At 42.1% G+C, this 13,324-nt stretch overlaps 1 protein-coding gene across 1 annotated transcript in view; it reads left to right on the forward strand.

Moving 5' to 3' along the window:
• Positions 1 to 375: 375 nt before the first annotated feature.
• map1aa (microtubule-associated protein 1Aa) overlaps positions 376 to 13,324 on the forward strand; it is a gene marked incomplete at its 5' end in the record, with an annotated part of 38,674 nt that continues 25,725 nt past the window's right edge. The window contains 2 exons of the mRNA XM_080433153.1: positions 376 to 655; positions 1,520 to 1,621. Of these exons, the coding sequence (XP_080289279.1) occupies positions 376 to 655; positions 1,520 to 1,621 (382 nt within the window). The remainder of the gene's footprint in view (positions 656 to 1,519; positions 1,622 to 13,324) is intronic.

Raw genomic sequence — 13,324 nt, forward strand, 5'->3', positions numbered from 1 at the left:
GGCCCATAGCAAAAAAGGATCATGATGGCTTTTTTAACATGAATAAACACTGGCAAAGAGTATATTTAACGTAACTTAAAGAAAGCATAGTGTGACAACCCTGGTGATCATCAACACGTTTTCTTTCTTCATCTTCATCTTCATCACATGTATCTAAAATATGTGCTTGTCAGCCTCAGCAGTTCCATCAACATGAAATATGGTTAACATAAAATTTCCATATCCCTCTTTTCCGACTGTCCAATGGTGGGCTGTGACATCATATAGTCACATAAGCTGAGATCCAATCAGATAGTCACCTCCCACAGAGCCACGCCCACTGGTTCTCTCAACTCATCCTGCACTGTCATGGTGCTTGTTGCGGATGCAGTTGTCATGGAGATGGAAAGGGGCTCAGCGTCCGCTAGTGGCACTGTTACCATGGAAATCCCAGTTGCAGCACCTTTCTCAGTAGAGCAAGGAGAATCGGAGGAGCAGCTCCAGCCTGCCTTGGTGGTTCAGCACCCTGGACAGCACCATACCTTGGTGGTTCAGCACCCGGGACAGCACCACACCGAGCAGCCGTTTCAACACGGACACTATCGCATGCTGATAGTGATCGGAGACATATCGACCAGCCATCAACTTGCGTGTGCCAAGAATCAGATCAAACAAGGTGCGTCTGCTAACACACTAACACAAGTCTGTGTATTGCTAGGAGCAACTGCATGCATTGCGAGTATGTGATAACTTCCAAAAGACAAAACTTGAAAAAATAAATCGTGGATACAGTTATTCTCTATAACTGATGATCTGTTTTCATGGCAGTTCATAATTAAATCATATTACTGTGATTGAACCAGTTTTACTTTATCATAGTTTTCTTTTTCAATATTGTTATATATATATTTTATGTATTCATTTGCAACACAGAGATAAAACATTTTTATACAAGCTTCATCAAATGTTTCAAGTGTACATTGTATAGGTTGTAAGAAGGTCAAATTATTATTATTATTATTATTATTATTATTTTGAGCGAAGTAGGGTGAACTTATTCATTATTTAGTTTAACAAACTGTTCAGTTAAATGTAACGGGGCTTGTGACAAACATAAGCCTTGTGGTAAATGGTTATATTAAGTGTTGCATGTTAATTTGTTTACTGTATTGGGCCTGGCATATTAGCTTAATGTGGTATTAAGTTGAAATTCTTATCATTCATGAGTACAAGAAAACATAAATACTACAAAAGATGTGCCTCATCTGGGATTAATTTGTAAACCAACAACCAACAACATTCCCCTCTGATCCACATGTAAAGAACCAAAACAATGGACAGTTCAGCTATCTTGTACTACATCTTGTACTACATCTATCTTGTACTACATGCATACTACATGCGTAGGTTCATTCACCATGGAAATGTGATGGTAATGCCCAACGATGGGACTGTCTGAGACCTAAGTATAGGAATGAAATGTTGTGCAAAATGTATATTCCATTCTTAATGATGTGATGTGATGTGATGTGTTTACTAGGTTTGTCTTCATGGGACATTGATCTGACTGTATGCGACCTGAACAAGGAACTTCAGCTGTTTGAGACCAGACACTCTGCCCAGTTTTCTTCAAAGGTCAAAGGTTAGTCCGAAAGAAAACAACAGCAATTGCATAATGTGTGCAGGCTGCTGTGGACACAAGTGTTCTGAGGTGTAAACACTTTCTTTTTTTTGTGAACTGTAATTATGCAAGTTTATCACAGTTGAGGTAGTGGGATTTCATAATCTGCTGCAGTATCGTGCAATATTCTTATCTATAATGTCTGCTCCCAGCCAGTCTGCGGCTGTGACTGAGGAAGGACACACAAGCACAGGAGATCAGATTGTGTTGAGTCTGGGCTTTCAGAGCCAGACAAAGACAGGCCCTGTCTCCTATCTGGTTTAGTCCTCTCAGCTCTGTTGCATGTCATCCCGCATCTACAAACATGGCACCCCATCTTTGTAGATGCGGGTTGAGGGAGGCAGGGATGGTGCTTGGGGGGTAGCCCGTATTGATCAGGGTCTCATGTGAAGGCTACATGTCAAGCCATGAATCGATGGCTGTAATGTGAGGAAGAACATTATCTGTTGAGTGAAAATAAAATCTGGCTCCTGGGTCAACAGTAACGCGAGCCTACTGTACATTGTATTGTTAATGTGGTTCTTACTGGAAGGGGTGTGCTATATGCCTATATGCTCTGTCTGGATCACTGCATTAGTAGTTACTAAGAGCCAGTTGTGACATCCATAATCCACAGCCATGTTACCATGTCATCCGGATTCACTCTGTGTAGACATCATTGAGCATATGAAAGAATCTGCACAGCTTGGACAAATGAATCTTGGTTCAACTAGAAAAAGAAAAAAATATATAGTTCTTAGATCTCAACCTACAGTCCTCCCACACATTTCACGAGCAGTAATCTAAATAAAGGATTTTATTAGATCAGTGCATTGTTCTGTTTATAGCACAGTAAGGAGAGGTCTAACCATTTAATAATTATCATAGAGTTAAACACAAATACTGTAGGCCTACATCTCAGCTGGTGATAAAGGCTCTTGGCAGTGACAACTAAACTTGTTACAGAATGTTGTTTTGTATTTAAAATGCAGAAAATATTTGGCATGGAATGAGTAAGCATGGCACGTCCTCGAGACATTAATATGACTGTGCTGTATACTCGTATTCCATGTCAGCTCAGGCCTGACATACAATAGAGGGCAGTTTGCTGTTTGAAGACTATCTAATGTTTGCAGGGTTGTTTGATCTTCACAGCTCTGCATAATTTCACATCAAGTTACGGTCTCATTATCCAAATTAAGTGGACGATGATGATGATGCACACATTCACATCATGAACCTGTTAACACCATGCACAATAATGTTAATCCACTAGAGTTTCAATTTATTTTAATTCAGTTCTTGTCTCCTTCCTCCATATTTCTTTAATGCTTCCACGCCTTTCCTCTGCTGCATTCTGTCTATCCTTGTATCAGCATCATGAACAATGCAATAGTCTTCACTAATTCTTCTCTTTTGGAAAAGAACAATGATGCTGTATTTACTAAGGCCCTGCAGTAATCAGCCTTTATATTGACATTTGTCTCAGCTGCCACAGATTAATCTCTTTTATTCCCCTCTCTCATTTATACCCACAGCCCGCTCTTTCCTTTCGACCTCTCTTGTTCTGCAGCTCTATTTCGCTCCCCACAAAGAGCGTCAGAGGGGAGTAAAGATTTATTAAGCGCAGGAATGGGTGTGCTTTTATGGTACGCAGGGCTGCTGGAAGCTCACAATGAGATGTCAGGCACACAGGCAGACAGGCAGGCATGGGACACCATCATATGATGGAGTATAATTTAGGCATAACAGTGCTTGGACCAAAAAAGGCAATAGACAATAGAAAGAAATTACAGTATATATCTTTAACTACAGTACTCTCCCTGTCACTGCTTAGCAGGTCATTGACTGCTGCTGTTACAGGTTAGCAATGTCAAGGAGGCAAGAGAGATTTTCTTTGGTAGATGCAGTCATGTTGTGACACAAAATCAAAACACAAAATCAGTACTATTAAGTAAAATCCCAAATGGAAGGGCCCATTTGGGTCCAGTTTTACACTCCGAGAGTTAAATGAACACTGTGGATTTTACTGTGTGCATTGACACTTTAATCACATTGATTACTTTCCCTTGGTCATTGATCATCAGGCAGACTAAAACAAACACTGCCTAAATCAGGCATATAGCCAGAGTGCTGCAGTGATGGGGTTTTTGATCTATGGATGATGCCATGGTTTCAGAAAATCATTTAGGACAATTTGATAAGCAGTGTATCTGTGTAGTCATTCAAAAATATCAACAGCCCAACTTAACAAGTGTATTGCACAGGCTCACAAAATTCACAAAATTCTCCACTTAAACCCTATATACTTAGTTGTAAATATGCTATTTGCTGAGGATAGGAAAATAATATCCAACAGAGTCCGGGGGAACTCCGGTAAATGAGGTATAGAGGGTTTAAGTGGTTATAAGAGGGTGAGTTGTGATAAATGTGGTTTTGGATGGTATGATGTACTAAGCATCCAGCAGGTGGCAGGGTAAAGCCCATGATCAACTGGGATCATCTGCGTGGGGAAAGTGAATATACAGTCCATAACCACATGAACCCTAGCATCCCTATTCTGGGGGCGAACATTCACCGAAAGTGGCCCGTTGTGTCCAGTTGATCGACTAGAGATTTTGAAAAGTTTGCGGACCTAGTATAGAGCCCTGGACCTATATAGAGCCCTGGAGGACCCCGGATCAGGTATATAATGTTTAAGTGGTTAACTACTGCTGATGTGCCCTTGAGCTCTGTAGCCAACAGTAGTAGCTACAAAGGGCACAAAATGTACCAGCAGTGAATGTGTACTGAAATTTACGCTACATAAAGAAAGGACTTGGAAAAAGAGCATACACAGTCAGGATCAGCAAATCAGGGTTGAATATATCCTCTTGCTGTGTCCCTGCATGTTGATGAGAAGGCAGATCCTATAGAGAAAGCTGTTGCATCTCCCTTTTTATATCTGAGGGCAGCAATGATCAGAAATCAGAGATGGGATTATGAAAAATAAGACAAGGAAAGACAAAGATAGATTGAAGCAAGAGATGGAGAGAGAATGACACAATTGAAGACACTGAGAGAAGTGCCTGTGGGGTGAGACTATGAACCATCCCATGACCATTTCACTGAACCTCTGACAGTGAACGGATCCAAAAGGCCATGCTCAAATGGCATATCCCATGGGCTATAGCAGGTATATGGAGCATATATAGAGTATAGAGGGCATAGGCTATACAGGTAGAGGGTATATGGAGACTGCACAGAGTATATCAAGGATATAAAAATAATATAGAAGATATATAGAATGTATACAGGGAATGTATACAGGGTAGAGTAGGGGACAGTTCAACTATGCCCATCTCTAGGTTGCCCTTGTTAAATGTATACCCAAATCCCCCATAAGTTGCAATGCAATATAATGTATATAAACAGAAAGTTGTTTTAACTGCAGCATCGTACCCTACAGTGAAGTGGTGTGTCTACAGGAGTATAATGTGTATTTAAACTATTTATAGTATTGGTTTATATTGGGTATATCTATAGAGGGTCTATTAAGCCCACTAAGCACTTTATGCCACTGCTCAGCTGGCACTGTGTGATTCAAGATGATAAGGTCCAATGACTCTCACTGGAACAGTAAGGTCTCTTCATCACATGCAGGGTGTAAGAAACATAATCATTCAGAAACAACCATTTTCAGCAAAAGCATTCACAATGGGTCAGACAAATGAAGTCAGTTGTCAAAACTGTTCATGCTGTTCTGAAAGATCCCTGCTAGAAATGTGTTGCTGGAGTTTCTGCCTGCTATGCTCAGTATGCTGTTACTCCTCCTGGTCTGAGCCTGGAATACTAATACAGAGCTGCTGGTGGAGTGCACAGTCATCATGGCTGACAGTCTCAGGCACAGAGAACACAAAGGATGGAGTCTGCATTTAAAAATCTATACTCTGAAACACTGATGATCCTGAAAACAGATGAGGACTCTTGAGATGGCACAAAATCTATTTGTTTCCACTGACTTCATAAATATGTTGGTAATTATTCCTTTTAAAAGATAAAATAGTATGTGAATGTTTTTTCTTCTTCTTCTTTTTTGTATGAGGAACTCGTGTGGACTGAAATAGCAGAAGAGGCCTGATTCCTCAGTAGAGAAAGACAGATTTAGATCCAGGTCAAACTACAATTAGAACACACTGTCCAAGTAGCCTATCATGTTATTGTTTCTTCTTGGAAAGCCATTGGATTAGCCATACCATTTCATTTTACTTAATTAACTTAGAAAGTGTTCATGCACCACAAACTCCTCCGTGTTAGAGTGTAATTTTTTGTTTGTTTTACTTTGTATGGTGGGGGGTGCGGATACAGTATGCAACTAACAGGTATCTAGCATGCAGTGTTGCAACAATTTACATCTCTTACAACCTATCTTATACACACATTTCCCTTTAAATTTAAACCATCTAGTAATGCATACATGGAAGGGACGGCACAGCCTGTCCCTGCCACACAAGGGTGAGCAGGACAGGACAGCACTGACCTCCCAGATGGATGACATAATGTCCTGGACAACAGGCGGTGTCCTTGAGACATAAGACCTTGCTATAACACTAGATTAACATTTTTATTCTCCCTGCCTGCATGACACCAGTATGCAGATACACACGCATATACATACAGATATTTAAATGCAAGCATATTCATGAGCACATACACACACACACACACACACACACGTGCAGAGAGACAGGACACAGAGAGAGAGAGACTGCAGGGGAGTGAAGCATCCCTCGTGGAGACAGGGTGGTCGATATCATGTGTATGAGGTAGCTGGGGCTGTGTGATGAGATGATGCAGTCTGACAGCCAGTACAGTACAGGGGATAACGATGTGCTCACACTTCCCTCAGACCATTATTTTCTGAACTTTTATCTATATTTTCCAAAAACTGGACTAAACAAATATGTTTGCAGTAGCAGCAGTAGCAAATCTTGACCCCTCTCTCTCTCCTTGACAATGTCAATCTATTTGGTATTATTTTAACTCCCTGCAGAACCTCTCAGTCTCTCCCAAGAGTCATGCAGTACTGTGTGATGAATAAATAATGGATTATTATGTCATGATGAAATGCATACCTTTAATCACAATAAGTAATTGGCCTGTCCACACATCAGTCAAACGATAGATCTGCTAGCCCATCAGCCTCCAGTACACCTTCTCCTTACCCTGAGGTTGGGTTCCTCTTCCATTGATTCCATTGATGAGGACAGTCTGACAACATGAAAGATCACCTTTCAATCCCAGGAGAGGAGGGGTAGTGGTAGCGGTCTGCATGAGCACAGCTATCTGTCGCCCACATTGAGCAATTAATAATCATGGAATGGAGCTACTCGTTGGGGTGATGGCGAATCAACAGCCCTGCTACCACACCCATCTCTCATCAGGAACAGTGAGCAATATACCTCATTGGATGCTTCCATATGGCTTCAGTCATTAATCCATCCATTTATCTCTCCATTCATCCATACATATAGGCTACACCTACATATATAAATACATGCGCTCGTACACTCACGTACACACGCACAAGCCTGCACGCACGCACTCACTCACTCAAGTGCACGCACGCACGCACGCACGCACGCACGCACACACACACACACACACACACACACACACACACACACACACACACACACACACACACACAAACAAACAGGAAAAGGCTGACTGGGAGTTCATGGACTGTGACGGACATAATAGCTGCTTGAATCTGACAGGGAGAGAGATATGATTGATGGCCATCCAAAGAGCTGAGCTTCCAATATAAAGGTTCCTTCACACAAATATGCTCTCTCTCTCTCTCTCTCTCTCTCTCTCTCTCTCTCTCTCTCTCTCTCTCTCTCTCTCTCTCTCTCTCTCTCTCTCTCTCTTCTCTCTCCCTCTCTCTCTCTCTCTCTCTCTCTCTCTCTCTCTCTCTCTCTCTCTCTCTCTCTCTCTCTCTCTCTCTCTCTCTCTCTCCCTCTCTGTTGCTCCATCTCTATTTCTGTTGGTCCATCTGTCTCACTGTCTTCTGCTCTCTTCCTCTCTTCCTCTGTTCCTCTCTCTCTCACACACACGTTCTCGCACACACGTACACATGTGCATACACGTACACATGTGCACACGCATGCACGCACGCACGCACGCACGCACGCACGCACGCACGCACGCGCGCACGCACACACACACACACACACACACACACACACACACACACACACACACACACACACACACACACACACACACACACACACACACACACACACACACACACACACACACACACACACACACACAGCCCCCATCTATCACTGTATTCGCCCAATGTACAGTATATTATGATAGATATGCCAGTGAAGGGAGAGAAGAGGTCAGAGCCAACAATATTCACACAGTGATAGAAGCAGATGCATCATGAGTATAGGCAACAACATGCTTTTACACAGTGTCAACAAAGCATGGTTCCTCTGTTCCTCTTTGGTATGACAACTGTATTCCCTATGTACTGTATTATTAACTTACACTTGTAATATCCATAAATCCTTCTTTCCTCTCAATCTCTAATGTTCTTATGGTTTTCCCTCTCTTGGGTATGCATGGCCCTGTAGAAGGGCTAGATGTGATATTTCGATGGAAGTTAGCGCATGGCTGGCTTACAGTAATCCGTTCTTGTATCGATTTCTTTCTCAGATATATGACTTATACTTACAGCAACTCACACACACACACACACACACCACACCACACCACACCACGCCGCACGCACGCACGCACGCACGCACGCACGCACGCACGCACGCACGCACGCACGCACGCACGCACGCACGCACGCACGCACGCACGCACGCACGCACGCACACACACACACACACACACACACACACACACACACACACACACACACACACACACACACACACACACACACACACACACACACACACACACACACACACACACACACACACACACACACACACACACACACACACACACACACACACACACACACACACACACACACACACACACACACACACACACACACACAGTTTAAGAACCAAGTCCCGGCAATCACTAAATGGTGCGATTCAAAAGAATGTGATCAATCTGTGCAGCCAAGTTGCAGTCTGCAGAGTACAATATCGAGAGTAGTCTATTTGGTTACATTTGTACACTCTCAGAGTTAAATTAACACTGAGGATTTTACTGTCTCTGCTTCTGTTAAATATACAATAACTGGACAGGAAATAAATCCAAAACGTCTTCAAATCCCAGCCATGGAGGTTGTTCTGGATAGGGTTTGGTGAGAGTGTCATGCATCCTGAGGGCTGATAAATAATTCAGCTGCTGTTATTGATCTGCCCCTGTGTTTCGCTGCAGTGGCCACGTGAGAACTGTGCATCAGAAGAGAGAGAGCTTGATCCTGTCCCTGTCCCCTTCATCTGCGGCCTGGGTGTGTCACTTACAAACATCTACACGCACACACACACACACACACACACGTGCGGCCGTGCGCGCACGCGCCCACACGCACACACACACACACACACACACTATAGGGCCCATAATAAGAGATACAGTGCAGTAATTAAACAATTGGAAGTGAAGGTATAAATGGTATCTTGGAATAACTTGAGCTGAGGTTAAAAGTGGATCCAGGTTATTTAGAATCCTGTTGACAAGTTACCACCTCACTATCAGTGTGGTGTTTGTGAGGACTGCATCCTAAGTATCTACAGATACACAGTGGTGGTAATGGACAAAGGAGTATAGTCACCAAGACATTTCATTAATGTAATATTCTTCTTTGTATGTCTTCTCATAATTTTAATGCTACCACATATGTGTACAACAAAGCTCATGCTTAGGAAATAAAGTGACAACCTAGGTTGCTTTTTAGATGGCTATTCAATGTAGACAGCTAAGGTGATTGACGTTGGACGTCACAAACGTAACATGCCCATATATGGAGACTATTCTAGCGTGATGCGCGGAGTGGAAAGTCAGTCGGATCAAAGACTGGCCTGGTCTCCATGCGCCTCACAGAACTCTATAAATGGGCATAAAAGGGACACAGACAAACACACAGGTACAACTCTGACAATGGGTAAAACGGGTATTGCATAACCAGGTGGGATGCATTCCCAAATTGCATCGTTCCAAACTTGCGTGGTACCCGAGTAGGCCTGTCTAGTATGTTAAAAGCTTGTGATGTTATACAATTCAAGCTGTAGCCTCTCAGCAACACATCATTCTATCAACACCAGCAGCCAGCCATGCAACATTGACCAACTGCAATGTGTGTGTGTGTGTGTGTGTGTGTGTGTGTGTGTGTGTGTGTGTGTGTGTGTGTGTGTGTGTGTGTGTGTGTGTGTGTGTGTGTGTGTGTGTGTGTGTGTGTGTGTGTGTGTGTGCGCGTGTGCGTGTGTGTGTGCGCGTGTGCGTGTGAAAACAGTTATGTTACAAGGAGTGGAGGAAAGAATATAGTAAGAAGAGATATTCAGGGGAGAGAAAAGCAGCATGTCTGGACAGAAGGGCGTGGTAGACTGTGAATGTGGGCTATCTGCATGCATATCTGTTCAATCAGGATTTTATTGTCTGTGATTTAGAGGAGACTGTGTGATCTGAGAGAATGCTGTTGCAACAGCCTGCACAATCAAATCCTCACGGTAACCCAGAGATTATAGAAATGGGTAAATTTTTACTCTTATGGGTCCATTTATACACTCTCTGCGTTAAATGAATACCATGTAGTTTATCCAGTACACTCTCCGATTTAAATTAATGCTGAAGATTTTACAATGTGGGTGGTGGAGACTTTCTGTTTGCCATGGGTGATCCTGATTCTTTTGATAATTAAGAAATATGTGCTATGATGAGGGCCAAGCACTTTGAAACCAATTTACTATAATACTAAACTGATCCACGAGTAGCATGTATTTTGGGAATTTTATTGTCACGATGGGTTTTATCCATAAATGTTGTGAGCTGTTATAATATGCATATATTGGTTCAATGACTTTTTTGGATTGCATCTTTTTATAACAGAAAGGTGACATGAAGGGTTGATTTTCACCAAAATTATTTTTAACTTTGTGAAATGTTTTGTCTACCTGTCTTTTGGAGTTATTTTTATATCAAGGAAAACTACTGGTCCATTAAAAATAGGTGCAGAGGGAGATAGACAGTGATTATTCTCTAAGTAAAGATAATTAAGTGTCTAGACTGTCATTGCAACTAACTGGGACAGCTACAGTATCTGATCTAATATCTAAATACTCTCTCACAAACACATGTACACACAATGTGATTGTGCATGCACACACGCACACACACACACACACACACACACACACACGCACACACACACACACGTTGGTTTTGAAAACTTTTGATGACATTGCATTGACATTCATTTCCAATCCCTCTTAACCAATGGTGGACAGTATTTACTTTTAGTATACTTGAGTATACTATTTGTATTTTTGGACTTTTACTCCACTACATTTCAAACAAAGTATATTATGAATAAACCACTTAAACCCTCTAGTCTAACAGAGAAACAGACTTGAGTAACAACTGCACCACTTTTTTTCTGTCTACACCAAATCTCTTCGCCAAAAATAGCCGATCTGCAAGCATCGGTAAGCAGAGCACATAGTTTGGGCATTACATTGAACTGGGTATAGGCACAGCTCATAGTTTGGACATCACATTGAGCTGGGTAGGCACAGCTCATTTGGACATTACATTGAGCTGGGTAGGCACAGCTCATAGTTTGGACATTACATTGAGCTGGGTAGGCACAGCTCATAGTTTGGACATTACATTGAGCTGGGTAGGCAGAGCATTCTATTTCAGTTTGTCTGTCCCACACACCAGCTGCTGTTTGAGTCACAGCTGTTTGAAAAGTCCCTTTTCCCGAACAGATGACCCACTCCCTCCCCATATAATAATAGCATCTAAGCATAGCAATTACAATATATTTATATATTTTCTCTTCCATTTTATTAAGCAAATTGCTAAGAACTTCCCTTAAAGCAATCCTCAACCAATTTAGCTACAAGAAGCAAGATGCTTGTAATTATGTAATAGGTATTATTACGTTATTTTTCTATGATACAGTCCGGTGGGAAACACTACGCATCGTATTAAGCAAATTGCTAAGAACTTCCCTTAAAGCAATCCTCAACCAATTTAGCTACAAGGAGCAAGATGCTTGTAATTATGTAATAGGTATTATTACGTTATTTTTCTATGATACAGTCCGGTGGGAAACACTACGCATCGTTACTACCAGAATAAAATGTGAATCATTGACAAGGTCACCCATCAACCAGTCACATTCTGTCCTCAATGCCTGCCCATCGTCAATAAACACCATCCCCCAATAACAGAGGAGGGTGTAGCAGGTCACTGAAATGGTCCTCCAGGGGATAATTGAAGCATCTTCTTTATGTGATGGGACTGATGGGGAGGGCATCCTGGCAAAGGAGCATTTATCAACAGGCAGATGTGGAACAAATACCAACACAGTTACAGGAGATACAGACATTATAAATGTTCTACAGCCTGTCTTGTGTCTTCGTTTTAAAGATCCCTGTTTTGATATAATATACATAATGGCCATTTGTTGCAACATAATGCAACAGGGTGTTTGTTGTGTGTGTGATTAAGTAGGCAGTTCCTCAGTGAGAATTTTACTAAGCAGACAGGCACACACCCACCCACACAGAAAGAGAGAGAGAGAGAGAGAGAGAGAGAGAGAGAGAGAGAGAGAGAGAGAGAGAGAGAGAGAGAGAGAGATAGGGGAGAGAGAGAGAGAGAGAGAGAGAGAGAGAGAGAGAGAGAGAGAGAGATGTTAAATGGTGTTACGCCATATGACACGGCGGGCCTGGTTCAGCTAAGCAGCTTTCACACATCAATTCCCCTGTTTGCATCCGATCCCATTGCCCGGTTGCTCGTCGTACTGTGATATGCTGGTTGGTTGTCAGGCAACCGCTGGTGTTACATGTTAAGAAAAGAGAGTAATTGCTCGTGGCTGCTGTCCAGACAGAGTATGGGACACATTCGGTCAATAAACGCTTTAAGTATCCATTAACTTCATTTATATGAATTATTCGATCATATTTGATGTCTACTACTATGCTGTCAATCGTGAGTGGCTGCTTGCGACCAACTAACCAATCACTGCGCGATCATCCACCAGTGTTGCCACATTGTGTGAGAGAAATAAGCAACCAGCCAGGTCTATGAAAACGAGCCCAAAAGAAGCGAGCAATTTAAAATATATTTCTGAAAATAACCGACCTACAAGCTCACAATATGACGCGTTGTGAGCTTGTAGATATGCTATTTTCAAAAAAGATTCTTGGAGAAAAGGTGAACATTTTGGTAAGGGAGTCCCTGGCACAAAACCTTTTCAGATGGGGGTTGGGGGACAAATACATATTAATTTGGGGGTCCTTGACATGAAAATATGCAACCCTGATCAGGCTGCTGAAATACTTGAGAACCACTAGATTAAAGTAATAATAATTTTAAAAAATGGGAAACAAGCCCAAATAAGCAACTGCACTTTAGAAACAAGCCCCCAAAACAGCAACCCACTCTACCAATATTTACAAATTACAAGCAACTTCACAGAAAAAGAAGCCC

Source organism: Gymnoscopelus braueri, assembly GCF_963280865.1.
Source record: "Gymnoscopelus braueri genome assembly, chromosome: 1".
Lineage (NCBI taxonomy): Eukaryota > Metazoa > Chordata > Actinopteri > Myctophiformes > Myctophidae > Gymnoscopelus > Gymnoscopelus braueri.